The sequence below is a fragment of the Phoca vitulina genome, unplaced genomic scaffold, assembly GCF_004348235.1.
Source record: "Phoca vitulina isolate PV1807 unplaced genomic scaffold, GSC_HSeal_1.0 scaffold2, whole genome shotgun sequence".
Classification (NCBI taxonomy): domain Eukaryota; kingdom Metazoa; phylum Chordata; class Mammalia; order Carnivora; family Phocidae; genus Phoca; species Phoca vitulina.
Window position 1 is genome coordinate 77900566 of NW_022589705.1, and position 16693 is coordinate 77917258.

General features: G+C 39.1%; 1 protein-coding gene across 12 annotated transcripts in view; it reads left to right on the forward strand.

The window, feature by feature from the left end:
- The window catches only part of PUM1 (pumilio RNA binding family member 1), a 137648-nt gene that overhangs the window by 46471 nt on the left and 74484 nt on the right, over nucleotides 1-16693 (forward strand). For all 12 annotated transcript variants that reach the window (XM_032389426.1, XM_032389482.1, XM_032389463.1 and 9 more), the window contains exon 3: nucleotides 2639-2707. In XM_032389426.1, coding sequence (XP_032245317.1) covers nucleotides 2639-2707 — 69 coding nt within the window. The remainder of the gene's footprint in view (nucleotides 1-2638; nucleotides 2708-16693) is intronic.

The following is a 16693-nucleotide window of genomic DNA, read 5'->3' on the forward strand; positions in this document are numbered from 1 at the left end:
CCATACCAGGTATAGCTCCTGTAATAAACAGTAAGTTCCTGACTAGTTAAAAACATTTTTGTGAGAATGGTTTGGTTTATCTGGTCTAGTCACCTGTGGGCAGTTGGTTTATAATGGAGTTTCTGGACTAGCACTGCAAACTTTGGAGAGTGAGGCTCCTTCTCACCAGTGTCTACAGGAGTTAGGAGGGAGTACACAGAGGGAAGAGGAAGAGTGTTCCTCCTGTAGGGGAGGCAGAGGGAGACCCCCGGAAAAGACGGAAGGCTGGAGAAGAGAGTTGAAGAGAGGGAGAAAGACCTGAGCAAGCTAGGAAATTAGGAAATGAGAGAGAGGGAGAGAGAGATGTGATAGATGGGAAGATCATATAGAAAGGAATGCAAATTGCTCCAAGGGCAGGATGGGCTGACTTTGAAGGTGGGGGGAGGAGACTGGGGAAAGCAAAGGCAAAAAGACCAAGAGAGCATACTCCTCAAAACCCAAGCAGAAAGGGAGGTCACTTTGATCTGCGGGTGGTAGCTTCCTGTGGCTGCCTTGGAGGCAGCATGGTGACATAGGAAGGACATTGCATTATGAATTGGAAGACCTGGATTTAGATTCTGGCAGTGCCATGTAAGTGCTCTTCCCTCTTAACAATAGTTGGAAGGGCATTTCTCGGAGGCTTAGTTTTCTCATCCTTTTTTTTAAAAGATTTTATTTATATATTTAAAGAGCGAGGGGAGGGACAGAGGGAGAGAGAGAAAATTCTTGAGCAGACTCCTCACTGAGCACGGAGCCTGATGCAGGACTCCATCTCACAACCCTGAGATCCTGACCGAACCCAAACCAAGAGTACAGATGCTTAACTGACTGCAGGCGCCCCTCTCATCTTTTAAATGGGAATGATAGCTGTGACGACACGTTTGTGATGATGACCTGAATATGCATATGCATGTTCTGTACCTTCCCTTACTACTCCTACTTTTTCCTTGGGAAATATAAATAGAATTTCCAACATTTTTGGTTAAAGTTCTTTGTAGATTTTTGGATTTTCAAGAAATGCCTAGCTCTAGTTAAACATATGATTAGATTCCACAGAAAGAGCTAGATAGAGAGTTTTTATGCATTTGATTTACATGCTTTGTAAATGTTAACTCTGGTCTGAAGGTTCAAAATAATTTCATCTGACATTTGTAGTTTTCCAGCTAATATCCTGTCCTTATCCCCTCCCTGGCCCCCCTCTTACCTTTACTACCTATAGGTCAGGAGCTCATTCAGTGTGTTTACCTAAATAATGGAAACACCTTGTAATGTGTTCATAGCTTCTGTTTCAAGGCCCTTGGAAGTGGTTTTACCACAATAAAAAACTTTGTCTCTATGTCTCTTTGTTCTCATTGGGCTGAATTTTAGCTTCATTTTGAATTTTATAAATTTACATTTTAGCAGGCATCCCAGAGCTGTTTTGTCTTAGTGACACAATGTGTCATTTTGTGGCATATATCAGCTCTGGATTTTGAAAATATATGATTTAAAACAGCAGTGCAACTGTATTTTTATGTAGTTTCAGTTCAGTCAAATTAAGATTATTGGGTGATAAATAGGAAGCTGTTAATAAAATCCTTGAATTGGTTCTTTTACCTGTATAGGTCATGCTCTCCGCACTCATCCCTCTCCCTGCCTAGCCTTAGCCTCACCTCCTTCTTTGTGTGTACCCACTGCTGGCAGCTGTATATCTACCCCGGGAGGTAGTGATGGTCAGATGAGGGGGTTTGGGAGATTGCTGCTTCAGGCACTCAGCTGCCATCTTTTTCCGGTAGGTAGAGGAGACTTCCTCTTGAATAAACAAGGGACTGTCCTCCAGCCTCAGGCAGCAGGGATGGCTTGCCTCTCATAACTGAGAGCACTAATAGAATATTGGACCACAGGTTTTTGAATTATGATTGCTTTGAATGAACTCTTTCACACTTCATCCTTGATCTAACCTTATCTTGTAGCAATGACCTTAGAGATGAGTTAACTGAAGTCTGGAAAGATTGTTATGATGTGGGTAGTACATTTAATGATGGGTGAAGTTTGAAGGGATTCTTGTGATACGTGCTGTTTTTTTCCTACTGGAGTTGAGATCCCAGGAGCCCCCAGAAATCTTCCAACATGGAGAAATGTTGGGGCACTCCGTTATATAGTTTGTAGTACCTTTCCCTGAGGTTTATCAAAGAATAGCTGGGTCAGATCAAATGAGTCCCCTGGTTTCTACTTGCTGTTTGCAGTTGGGGGCAAGCACTGTGGCCTTTTGAGTCTGTAGCCATATTCAGGTCACTCATCATATGTCATTGCCCTTCAGATTATTGGTCTTTACTTATTAAATTAAAATGTATGAAAAATAGTTAACAATTCTCTTGTGATAGAATATCCTTTTTCTGGATTATGTGTTTTTCATGTTTTGAAAAAAAAAAAAGGAATGGGAGGGGAGAAAACAGGTCATTGGCTTTGAACCCTGATGATTAAAGGTAAGTGAATATTTAATGTCAGTCACTTGATTATTGTTACTGTCTTTGTTAGTATCTGAAAGTAAACATAGAAAAGCCTTTCAGTTGTGTTTAACGTGTATGTGAAATTCAAGATGCTAACTTGAAATTTTCCCCTTCTCTATTTTGAATGATAGGTACGTTCTATGGATGAACTGAATCATGATTTTCAAGCACTTGCTCTGGAGGGAAGAGCGATGGGAGAGGTAAGTGAACTGGTGTGTCAGAAAAATGGGACTGTTTTTAAGGGAAGTTTGGAGCTGTCTTTCATCAAATGTGTCTGAATTTAGTCTCCAGAAGTATGTGCTTGCTTTTCCTTGTTGCCATCCTCATGATAGAAGTGGGATATTGCAGAATTTTACCAAAATGATCTCATTATAGGAAGAATGTTAATCTTACCCTAATGTCTTAAAAACAAAACAAAGCAACCAAAACATGAGCACAAATTATTGATGATTATATTAACCAGTCAGTTGTAAATTGAGGCTTTAAATTTTACAAAATAATTTTATATACATCAGATGTCCTTACTTTTGTCTCATTATCCAGTTGCTAGGTTCTTTTTACAGTGGAAGGGAGTCTTAGATTGGCCGCTAATCAGAACATGTTGATAACCTATTTTTAGAGTAGTGCCATTTTCTGAGGAGGTTGTTTAGAGCTCCATTATGAAGAGGAAATTGTTAGATTTCTGGTGAAATAATTCCAGAAGGTAAAGGCCTCAGTCAGTCCTCCCTTACCTACACAGAATTACAGAACAAGAATTTTGGTTTGTTTATAATGTTTAAAATTTGCAAGAACAAAATTTACTGTCACCCAAACATGGATAGGGAAGAGTGCCATAATTCTAAAAGAAATGGGAGTATAAAGTACAACTGACTTCTGGTGATTCTAGTTGTTGACAATAAGAATGTATTGGTGATAAGGTAGAACATATATATAGTTTGAATTAATAGAGGTATGCTAGGTTCTCAAGCTGGGGGCATATGCTTGTGGTTCTCTTGTTCTGGAGAGTAATTGTAGGTTTTTTTCTTCTGTTTTATTTTTTGCATATCCAATATTTAATAGCTCCCACATCTATTTTAATGTTTTAAAGGAGGGAGAATAGCTGTATTCTGGATTCTCTTTTATACCAATCATTAAATACATTTTTTCTTTGATTTAGCAAATATTCTTTAATCTAGGCACTGTGCTAGGTTCTGAGGATTCAAAATTAAGGTAATTCTTCTCGTGATTTGTAGTAAATATTCATTGACTGCCTTTGTGGTTAGGCATTAGTTAAATTCTTTTGGTGGTTTTGGTTTTGAGAGTCTTGCTTCCTGTGTTAAAAGATTTTGTTTCCAACTTTTCTGAATCATCTTGTGGTTGGAGTTCCAGTGTCCTATCATCTTAGATTATGGGTTTTGGGTCTGTTCTTGTTTTTCCCCTAGAGCTTTAAGAGAAGATAGGTAGGTGGCTTTATGTCTCCTGTACCTGCCTAATATCATTAAAATAGTGCTCAGCAATAAACCTTATATGGTTATTGGGGAAGAGATTTTTCTCAATTAGCTTTTGGACCAAAAAAATTTTTTTTTTTTTTAAAGATTTTATTCATTTATTTGAGAGAGAGAGAACGAGAGAGAGCACATGAGACGGGGGAGGGTCAGAGGGAGAAGCAGACTCCCCGCCCAGCAGGGAGCCTGATGCGGGACTCAATCCAGGGACTCCAGGATCATGACCTGAGCCGAAGGCAGTCGCCCAACCAACTGAGCCACCCAGGTGCCCTGGAGCGAAATTTGAACAGAAAGTTAACAGATGAATCAGATACTAAGTATAGAGGGGAAACCATGTTTATCTTGTGATTTTAGCCTGGTCTACTCTACCAAAAATCTAATCCCAGATTTTAAAAATTAATTATACAAAATAAAGGAATGCCGTTTGCTGTTTTGTACACAATACTTTATAATCTCTAAAGGCTTAAGTCTAATTGAAGAATAGTGAACAAAATTGAGTAGAAAGTTGATTTTATTTACATGATGACAATAATATTTTAAAGTCATTTTTCCCTTCCAAAAATGCCTTTTCCCCCCACAAGGTTTCCAAACCTCACTCTTCTTATTTTTGTTAGAAATGTTATTTTTTTGGTATCCATATATAATTCCTCAGACCTGGATGTAGGCATATGTAGATAACCAAAGTATATTCCAGCAGTAATGCAGTGTTACTCTTCCTTCTGCATTCCTCATTATTTATTCATAGAGTAATAATAACTACCATTTGCTGACCATGTATTCCATAGGTTCTAAGGGGGTCTGCATGCATTGTCTCATCAATAACTCTATCAGGATGGATCTATTATCCAGATAAAGAAATAGGCTGAGATATATGAATTAATTTGCCCAAGATCACATATGATGGATTTTGGGATTCTGACCTGGTTTCCTCTCCAAAGCATGTTTCCTTAGAGTAGATGAAGCCAATACTTGTAAAATGATTGATGGTAAAAATCTCATCTTGGTGAGCTGTATAAAAATTGATGTTTTGGGGGAGGATTTAAAAAAATGCCTAATATGCGTCCCTCCCAAAATACAGATACTGAAGTTATTTAAAATTTTTTTTAAATTTTTAATTATTAATTTTAATTTTTAATTATTTATTTTTTTAAATAGACTTTATTTTTTAAAAATATTTTATTTATTTATTTGACAGAGAGTGATAGTGAGAGCAGGAACACAAGCAGGGGGAGTGGGAGAGGGAGAAGCAGGCCTCCCACCGAGCAGGGAGCCTGATGGCAGGGCTTGATCCCAGGACCCTGGGATCATGACCTGAGCTGAAGTCAGATACTTAACGACTGAGCCACCCAGGTGCCCCTAATTTAATTTTTTAAAAGATTTTATTTATTTATTTGAGAGCGATAGAGATAGAAAGAGCACAAGCAGGGGGAGAGAAGCAGACTCGCCGCTGAGCTGGGAGCCTGATGCAGGGCTCGATCCCAGGACCTAGAGATCATGACCTGAGTCGAAGGCAGATGCTTAACCGACTGAGCCACCCAGGCGCCCCAGAAGTTACTTTTTTCAATTAATATTTATCTATTTAAAGATTTTATTTATTTATTTGACAGAGAGATAGAGAGCACAAGTAGGCAGAGCGGCAGGCAGAGGGAGAGGGAGAAGCAGGCTCTCCGCAGAGCAGGGAGTCCAATGCGGGGCTTGATCCCAGAACCCTGGGATCATGACCTGAACCAAAGGCAGATGCTTAACCAAGTGAGCCACCCAGGCACCCTGGAAGTTATTTTTTTTTATCTTTTATTTTTTAAAGATTTTATTTATTTGACAGAGAGAGACACAGCAAGAGAGGGAGCACAAGCAGGGGGAGTGGGAGAGGGAGAAGCAGGCTTCCCGCAGAGCAGGGAGTCTGATGCGGGGCTCGATCCCAGGACCCTGGGACCACGACCCGAGCCGAAGGCAGACGCCTAATGGCTGAGCCACCCAGGCGCCCCTGGAAGTTATTTTTTTTTAAAGCAAACTCTACCCCCAGTGTGGGGCTGGAACTCATGACCCTGAAGATCTAGAGTCACAAGCTCTACTGACTGAGCCAGCCAGGTGCCCGTACTTTTTAAATTTTATTTTATTTTTTAAAAGATTTTACTCATTTATTTATTTGAGAGAGAGAGGGTGGGCGTGAAGCTGGGAGAGGAGCAGAGGGAGAGAGAGACAAACCTGAGATCATGACCTGAACTGAAATCAAGGGTCAGATGCTTAACTGAGCCACCAAGGCACCCCATTGGTACCCCTATTTTTTGGAAGCATAACCTACTGTTTAGGCACAAAGGAGACAAACTAAGTATAGAGTGAGGTTTCTGTACTCAAGGAGCTACTCTGTAGCTAGTCAAGGAGGCAGTGAATACGAATGACAACAAAAAGAATGTATAGTGTTTCCTATATATGGTTCGAATTTAGGGAAGGGAGTGATTAATATCGGCCAGACTAGTTTGTGATTACTTGAATGGAAGTTAAAGTGTAAGACTTGGGAAACATTTTCTGGTTTAGTTAGGATCTGCAGAGGTGCAGGATGGGAGAATTTTTTTTTTTTTTTAAGATTTACTTATTAGGGAGAGGGAGAGCATCCTCAAGTGGACTCCCCCATGAGCGTCGAGCCGGTCATGGGGCTCCATCCCAGGACCCTGAGATCATGACCTGAGCCGAAACCAAGTTAGATGCTTGTGGACCTGATTGAGCCACCCAGGCTCCCTGAGAACGTGTTTTTGTTTTTGTTTTTGTTTTGCAGTGTTACAGGGGAGAACGGCAAAAGAGAAATGAAGAATTAATAAGCTTTTATAATATAAGCACAGCTTCTAATTAGTTTAACTTCATTAAATTTACTTCCCTTTAAGCAATGAAACATCTCTGGGAGAGGGGATGTGTATAAATATAGTCTTTACCCATATGAACACTAAAATTTGAAGTAAATTGCATTGACTTTTCAGCCAGCCACAGTGTATTTTTGCTACACTTACTACATGTGTATTGGTGTGGGTGTGTATGTGTGCTTGCACTTGTGTGAGTCTTCATTAGGGTAAACAATACCTATATCAAGAATGCGTGAATCTTTAGAATTGAAAGAGAATTGGTTCCATTCAGAGTAATTGATCTCTGGTAAAGTTAGTGCTGCTTGGCTCTTGTTAACATTTTTTTTATCAAAGCCAATACTAGCCTCTTGGTGTCACTTTGCAAAATTTAGAGCATTTTTTAAAAAAGTTGAAATCTTGCTAAGAAGTGGCTACTTAAAACATCTCAAACCTTGCTAGTTGTCTGAAGTACAGTTGTTCTTAGCCGAAGGACTCAAAATGCAAGTAAATGCAAGTGCTTTACTTGCCTCTTATTCTTGAAAGTCAACATAAAAAAGGAGATAGTAAAATGTCTTAGGAGTAGGGCCAGAAATTATTTTCAAATATTTTAGCTAGGGGTGCCTGGGTGGCTCAGTCGTTAAGCACCTGCCTTCGGGCTTAGGTCACGATCCCAGGGTCCTGGGATTGAGCCCCGCATCGGGCTCCCTGCTCGGGCTCCCTGCTCAGCGGGAAGCCTGCTTCTCCCTCTTCCACTCCGCCTGCTTGTGTTCCCTCTCTCACTGTCTCTCTCTGTCAAATAAATAAATAAAATCTTTAAAAACAAAAAACAAAAAAACCCCAAATATTTTAGCTAGTCTCCTTGCTGGTCACTTTCATTCAACTTAAAGTTGTAGTCCTGAAAATTTAAAGGCACATTTTGGAGCAGCTTTTTAAATTTATATATGAAAAGATGAGCCTGTTAGTTGAATATTTAAGAGTGTATCTTTGTAGTACTGAGGAAGGCTCACTAACCTTGGGTTACTGGACTTGGTTTCTACATTGGTTTGGTTTAGGATCTTGTAGGACTTATTTGCTCCACCTGGGGGAGGGCAGCAGCGTTACTACTTTCTGTGTCCTAAAAAAGGATGGATTTGCCAAGGGCAGAGCTGTTGGCAGAAAAGGCACCTTCTGCTGCATAATTGGTTTTCTAATTTTTAAAAACTGAGGACTTTTTCTGTTTAAGATTCCTTAATGTTTTACGTGTAGGAAACTTGACCACTTTCAGGGACGTTAAGATAGTAGTGATTATTTCAGGAATAAATGGAATGTAGATATGTGGCCCTTCATCTTTGTTTTAGAAAACTGAAGCGATAGAAAAATTTAGAATAGACAAGTTTGTAAACCTGAGGAAGGAGATCTGGCAAGTACTCTTGTATGTGGGGACATAATGAATCCTATCTTGTTTCCTGGAAGTAGAATAAGGTGAGATATATTTTAAATAAAGCTACAGATTCTCATTAGACAATACATAGGCATTCTCTCTGTAAGTGTAAAATAGCAGAATGGCTATTAGAGGGAGGGATTTGGTAGTGATTTGGAGAGCTGGAGAGATCCTCACTCAAAGAAAGGTATACCTTGGTGATAGAGCTCTCTTTGGACCCGAACTCTGAAGCCACCGTCCAGCCGTGGCTTAGATGTTCATCTTCTTTGGACTTTGCTTTTTCCCATCTGAAGACAAAGATATTGGACTAGTTTCCCAGAACTCTTTCAAGTCTAAGATTTTGGAGTTTGTCCTTATTTCTCTATCTTTAAAAAGATAGAAAAGAGGAACAGTTCTACTTTTTCTAGGATATGCCAGAGAGCATCTAAAAGATGTCTTTTTAGATTGTGTTCCCCCTTGTGATGTGGAGGTTCTGTAACTTTTCACTGGGTTTTCTAAGTGACTCATTCACCAGTCTGCACCTGTCTAAGGCACTGAAGTGTCTGTCTCTAAGGGCTTCTGGGTGCTAATTTTGAAATCAGGGCAAGTGGAAACCCGATGTGGATACCAAGTCTGTTAAGTTCTTTTCCACATCTTTCCATCATGGCAGACAGAATGGCTTGTGGAATTGGAGGCTTTTTGGCTGGCTAAAAGTACTTTTAGGATTTACAGCCTAAGAAGGGCTACCTTACACTGGCAGCTTCTTGTACCTAGAGTCCCATAAGAGTAACTCAGTTGACTCCAAAATGGATTGAATTTTGGAAAGGAGATATATTGTCTGCCAGCAAAATCATGCATCCTTTCTTGCAGAAAAGGGAAGAAAAATTAATAAAGCCTTTGATGTATTAATGTAAAAACACCTGACCAGTGTAATGAATCCTTTTTTCCTCAAAATGTACCTTTGAGTATGGACAGGAATGGTAAATCTGCCTAGTTCCTTGAACTTTGTATTGATACCATTTGGTTGTTTGGCATTTTTGGCATCTTGCTATTGTAATGTTTACTTCAGAGAAAACATAGCTAGCCAGACCAGGTGATCTGGAGGAATGAGATCTTAGTTCATAACTTTCTTGTATTAGATTAGTGACTGTGTGTTAGAGATGAAGGGACCTTTTAAAGAATATTGTTTGGGGAAGTTCCTGGGATCCATAATAGTTTTGGGATTGCGCATTTTGAAGAACAAGATAGAAGAAAGTGTCTTCTAACTTTGAGAATGTGGATGCATCTGACGTTTGGAACCTGGTTCTTAATTCTGTCTCGTCACTTTGAGACCTGTTTGGAACCCCACTCATTCCAATATCTGCCTTCTATCCTATATTGGGATGACTAGACAGACCTACCATTGTATATGTTGAGCTGTCTTGCAATGTTTGAATGCAGGAAAACATGTTCTTTTGCAGCAGGATATAACTTATCCACATACTTAATCTCTCTTCATTAAATTTCTCCCCTTTTATCCTCCTTTAGCTAAAATGTGTTCATTCTTTTCATCCACATCCCTACGCTTTATTTGAGGGTAAGCCAACTAAAGAACTACAATAATGCATTAACACTTTTTAAGATACTTTGGCATTGATTTCATTGCCTATGTGAATGTCCCAACAGATTTTTGGGAGATATTTGTACCATGGTTTTTACATGAGGAAAATGAATACCAAGGTCAAGTGACTCCAGCTAAGGTCATGAGTATTCAAGATGTGGATTTGACTCCCAAGTTCTATTTTGTTAGGTTCAGGAATAATAATAGCTGCAATATATTGAGCATATATGATTTTCCAGGTGCTCTGCTAACCACTTTATATACATTATAGTTTTCACAGGGGTCCTGCAGTGTTATGATGTCCTTTTTTTTTTTTAAAGATTTTATTTATTTATTTGAGAGAGAGAGAATGAGAGAGACAGCACATGAGAGGGGGGAGGGTCAGAGGGAGAAGCAGACTCCCTGCCGAGCAGGGAGCCCGATGCGGGACTCGATCCAGGGACTCCAGGATCATGACCTGAGCCGAAGGCAGTCGCTTAACCAACTGAGCCACCCAGGCGCCCGTGTTATGATGTCCTTTAATAGACCAGGCAAAAAGGGATTAGAGAGGTTGAACTGACATCTTTGTCACTCCAAATCTTGGGTTTTTCTGTTATTTATTTCTGCATGTCCAGAGTCTACCCATTATTTAAAATCTAACTAGAGTGAACAGCTCCTCTATAAAATCTTTCTTCCTCTAACCAACCAGAAAGCTATGGAGAGGAATTCAAGTAGCAAGTTATTTGTGTCATTCTTATGGCCCTAGTTTATTTTATATGTAGTGATTTGTGTAAATGTTTTCTATTTCCTTGCACATAAGTTTGTTGAGGGCAGGGGCTTCAGCCAATAACATACTTTGTAAACAGTGGCTGCCTAATATATGGTGTTGAACGAATCTTACACACATACTTTTTTTCTAAGCATGGATTCCTCTTTATTTTCTCTTTTATTCCAGAAGTTGATATTGCCCTCCCTTTAAGGGACCTTAGTTCAATTCAGTAAATATTTATTGCCTGTATTCTTTATTCAGATTACTTTTCCATCCCGAGGGATATGGGGTTGTGAAGGGGAAGATGAAGAACTAACAAAACTGAAAAGCCTCTATTCATTCACCCTTCTCTGCATATTTTTACATTTTCAAACTATTTGATTATTACTTTTGCTAAGACGAGTACATAAGATGAATAGTAAATCAGCAATGCTGTTACCATCCAAGTTGAATCTGACATAAGGGATTTATTATAGAGGATCTTTTGTTTAATATAGTTGTAACTAGATCAATGGGACACTTTCTCTGGGCCATCTGCTGAGACATGGAAATACCCTCATTATATATACACAACCAGACATAATAGTGTTAGAAAAGAGGAATTATTTTGTTGTTATATTTCTTGTTCAAGTGTGTATTAAACAGTATTGTGTGTAATTCTCTCTTCCACTATTATTTTGCTGATGAGGAACCAGAATTAACCAATTAATCCGTTGTCTCTTGATTGATTAATGCAGTCTGTGATTCTCATTATAGGAAAGCATGTAGAGGAAGTAATTTTCTGTATCAGTCTTCCTGGTATACATAGTAGTCATATCTATGAAATTTTCATCTCCTGGAGTGCATGAAAAGGGAACTTATCCATATCTGGTACACTGAGATCTTTGTCTTGTCAAATTTAATAATTAAAAATGCCCGGAGGCTGACTGGGTGTGTGGGTGGGTTTAAGTATTTTCTCCCATCTTGAGGCAAAGGACTCTCTCTTCTCTTAGTTGAGCTGTTTCCTGCTTTGCGGATATGAGGTGGGTAGGTCATGAAGCAAATCTGGATGTTTTCATGGTTTTATTCATGAACTTTACAGGTTTCCTAAGTGATCTGGAGGCTTATCTTTTGCACATTGGGCTCTTACGTGCTACTGCAGGAATCACTTATATAATGATTAAGTCTAGACCTAGTGTAACATATGAATGTGGTTATGTTATAGGTCAAACCGTATAGTTTATACATGTACGAAAACAAACGACCTTATCTGTAGGTAACCTATAGATAGCTACCTATAGGTAGCCAAGGTAACATAGTCCTCTGTTCCCTTACATCTGTTCTTTGTCCTGCAGAAAAGCCTAGTTCACCCTGGCATTTCTTCATTTTCTGAACATATTTTACTGTCAGTCTATCAAGTTTTACAAGAGAGCAGAGAAAAGAAGTCTCTCTTGGCCCTGTTCCAATAATTTGAACGGGGAAGGTATACAGAATTTTACTTTCATTGGATTGGTGAAAAGGTGTGCAGCTTGGTTTGGAGCTTGCCCCAGGGTAATTTATCACAAAAGAACATGGAGATTGAGGTGCTAATGGTATCTCTGAATTTTTTTATGTAAGTGTGACCAGTGTTTTGTGTGTGTTTCATTTCCCTCATGAAGTCATTCACAGTGATTGTGTTCTCTGTGTGGTCAAGAACTGCTGTGCTCCTTTGAAGGGTGCACTGTGGAGTTCAGTCATCAGTTGAACTGACTGCAATTCTGTCTAACCTGTGGTTGTCCTAAAATTTTAGATTTACCAAATTCTTATGTCTACTTAATTGGTCTTTTTGCTCATAACTGTTCCCCAGCAACCCACCATGGATCTTCAGGGCATTCTAAAAACTTTAACTTGTGAACTTAAACTCGGAATACCATGTTTGTATATACTGGGGTCCTGTTTTCATCTAGACTTTGCACTCAGTTGACTCTACAGAGTAGATTCCTGGTTAAAAGAATTTCAGTGATAGACTTGCTTATGCATACTTACATCATTCTTGATCAGCATAGTGGGCTGCGAATCCTCATTTTTGAAATTACATAGTTTTGTTTTTTATTATTTTATTTTTATTTATTTATTTGAGAGAGAGCAGAGCATGCAAGAAAGAACATGAGTTGTGGGGGGAGGGGCAGAGGGAGAAGGAGAAGCAGACTCCCTGTTGAGCAGGGAGGCTGCATATGTGGGACTCAATCCCAGGACCCTAGGATTGTGACCTGAGCAGACCCTTAACTGACTGAGCCACCCAGGCGCCCCAGTTTTGTTTTTTTTTAATGCTTTGAAAGCTGAGAGAGGCATCAAAGTAGCCATTTATACCTTCCTTGCCCCATTACCACAGGTCCCCTCTCTTACTGTTTCATGCCTAGTTACTGCAGTGACCTCTTTGCTTAGCTTCTCAGCATCCATTTAAGTTGCCCTCACCCCATTTTATGGAGGAGTGTCAGATTAATTTTCTGAACTTAATTTTTATGATGTTACTTCCCGTTGCTGCCTGTTGGATTAAGAGCCCAGTGCTTTGGTGACCCACGAAGCCTCACTGGTCACTGGACTAATTGCCTTTTCTACCTCTCCTTACTGCTTCCCTGTCCTGCTGTCCAGACTCCTTTCCTCTTGGTGGGCATGTGTCCCACCTGCTTTTCTTTCTTTCTGTCTTTGCTCTTTGTGGAGAGTCCTTCCCACTCTTCTCGCTCTGAACTCTCCCCCTCCTCTATGGCAGTCCTGACCAGTCCTGTTGCCAGTGTAGTGTTCCTTTCTTCATCTGAAGTAGGTGGTGAAGTTTAACAGTCTGAAGCACTGTATGCTTCTCTTAAAATGAAAGCCTTAGAGCTACATCACTTTGACTCCTGATAGGTTTTTTTTTTTAGTTTTCTCTTTGGGTGAAGTGTGTATTTTACTACTTTTATTTCTAATTTCTAGTAGTGGCTCCTACAGGCTGTGCATTTCAGGGCCTGTTCAAGTCATACTTTACTTTTTGACATCAGCATTTCAGATGCTGAAACTCTTGAAATTTTTCAGTAGCCAGAAAAGCAGTAGTGGTTTTCCAGATGTGAGAGAGAAGGTCAAATTTTACCTCATATTGGCCAGGCCTGAGTGATTTATGTCATTTCATCCTTAGGGGTGGGAGTGTTTCTAAAGGATGTTAGATGTAGCTATTGACCGTGCTTAGGAAAAGTGCTTGATAGCTGGAAAATATTTTTCAAAAAACCTGTTAATTTTATATACCACATAATTATGATTATGCAAAATATTAAACTTTTCTTTTTTTAAAAGGAGTCCATTAAATTTTAACCACAAGACATATTTACTTAAGAGAACATTAATGTGGAAATTTGTTTTCAGTAGTGAGCATCTTGACACCTAGATGAACAGCTTAAGCAATAATTACTAGGTGCCAGGTTCTGAATCTGCCTGGTAGAAAAATGTGAAAAAATTATACCAAATATTGATTCTTAGGTTTTTTTTTTTTTTTTGATTTGAACGTAATGGAGAGGGCAAAAATGTTTTTTTTTTTTTAAAGATTTTATTTATTTATTTGACAGAGAGATAGAACAAGTACGCAGAGAGGCAGGCAGAGGGAGAGGGAGAAGCAGGCTCCCCGCTGAGCAGGGAGCCCGATGCGGGGCTCGATTCCAGGACCCTGGGATCATGACCTGAGCCGAAGGCAGCCGCTTAACCAACTGAGCCACCCAGGCACCCCGAGGGCAAAAATGTTTTAACATTTAAAAATAATCTTTACATATAAGAATTGCCTAACTGATTAAAAAGAATGCAGGGCACTTCCTTAATTAGTAGATACATAAACAGGAAGTTTGAATTGAGAAGATCCTATTCCTTAAGTGAAACTGAAAGAGAAAATTTACTTTTTTTTTTTTTTTTTTTAAAGATTTTATTTACTTATTTGAGAGAGAGTGAGCGAGAGAGAGAGCACGACTGGTGGTGGGGGGGGAGGTGCAGAGGGGCAGAGGGAGAGGGAGAAGCAGACTCCCCGCTGAGCAGGGAGCCCAATGTGGGGCTCCATCCCAGGACCCTGGGATCATGACCTGAGCTGAAGGCAGATGCTTAACCGACTGAGCCACCCAGGCACCCCTATATTTATTTTTAATTAAAAAAATAACTGGCTTGTGATTAAACCATTGAACACATTCAACACTCCTTATGTAAGCTACAGTTTTCAGAGTGGATTAGATGTTATTATCTGCTTGCTTAGAAATACTTGAACCATATGGTGAGCTCTCTCCTTAAAATTGCGACTAACTTTTGTTACTGTGAAATTAGGTTGAAGTGAAGAGTGCTTAAGAGAAAATGCCGTATTTGTAGTGAATTCCATACCACTATAATCTCAATTTTTATTTGTAGAAAGTCAGTTCTAAATCATAAAAGTATATTATATTTTGTAGCAAATCATTCATAATCCCACCACACCAATAAACACCTATTTCAGTTTTTGTTTTTCTTTACGGTCTTGATCCAAAAGGGAAGGGTACACAAGGAGAAGTAGTCTTTACACATGCAATTTTGTATTTTACTTTTTTAAAAGTTAGTATTTTTTTGTAAACAGTACATATAGTCGTCATGGCTCTTTTGGGTGAGCTTCCATTGTTGTACCACAGCTACCTTGGTGAACATTTAGCTTGCTCCCAACGTTTTTGCTCTTAGGCTTTGAATGTAGAGGTTTTTTTTTCCTTTTGAATTGTCTTTTTGCTGTTGTTGAGATAAATTCTCAGGAACGAATGTGACTCTTGATGTATTTATTTTCTGAACCCTTTCCCAAAGAATTGTCCTAACAGTGAATGTATGTACCTTTTTTAAAAAAAGTCTTGTAAAGTATGTTGATGTATACTTTTATATTTAAACTGTTTCTTGTTAAAGCTTTTTTAATGACTTAATGAGTGTAGTTCGTAGTATTTATGAAAGCACTTTGTGTACTGTCTCACTTGATATCACAACAACCCTTTATGGCATGGGGGGTGGGATTAGGTAAATCCCTAGGGCATTAAGCTTTTGAGAAGGGATTTCTGAAAATTATACAATTGTCACACATCAGAACTCTGCCTAGAACATGTGACTGTCAGTGGTTACCAACTATACTTTATTTCAGTCAGTTCTGAGTGGTCCTTTCTTTGAGTTGATGTCAAATTCTATTTTAATGCAATGAGAATGTAATGAGAATATGTACTAAGAGATTAAGAAATTTGGGAGGGGACTGTATCTTACTACCTGGCTAAAATACCAGGTATTTGACTCCTGCATTGGTTACATTCCAGTGATGAAACTGAGCTTGTGTTGGAAGTTTGCATTGCCAGGTAACATGATCAAACCTGATCGTGCCTGCAGGGCTGTAGCATGCATCCCTGTGAATAGTACTCCTTTAGAAGCCTAATTTCTGCTCTGAGAGACAGCTCTATGCAGCCTCTGTTGAGTGTGTAAGCAGTTACCTGGTATTTTATTCCTCTTGAGTACAGAGTACTTGTTGGAGTGTGCATTTAGTGTTGAGAACATCAGGAAACCTCACTGATACTTTCCTGTGCAAATATTAGTGACTGTGTGGTCAGACAATTCCAGTCCTTAATAATCATCTTGCCTCTTTGTTTCTGCAAAGCTGTAATCATGGCTCTTTTGTTAGAGCTCTTAATTTTATGGGATTTACACTGAAGTGGGCTGGTGATGCTGTGCTCACATCTGCTAGCTGAGTACCTAGGAGCATTTCATTGACTAGTCATTAGTAGTGTTCTTAAATCATGGTAGCAGCTGATTTTTTGAGTGGTTGTTCAGGGCTCAACATTGTATTGCTTTTTTACACAGATCTCATTTAATGTTCACTACAGTTCATTTTATAGGTGAGAAAACTGAAGCCAAGAGGGGTTAAATTCTGAATTGGGATTTAAAACCAGGTTGGTCTTTAAAAATGGTTTCAGAGCACTGGCGTGTGTTTTACTACTATATTATTTCTTAAAATAAGACCTTTATTGTCTCCACGTCTGTTTAAAGGGCTGTTTGTGGGGGCTAATGTTATAATTGATTGTGCAAGTGCGGCTTTGGGTATTGTCTCTTTCTTGTTAGATGATGAAAGAGAAAAGGTGTTTCCAAACAAAATTTAGAGGTTTTCCAA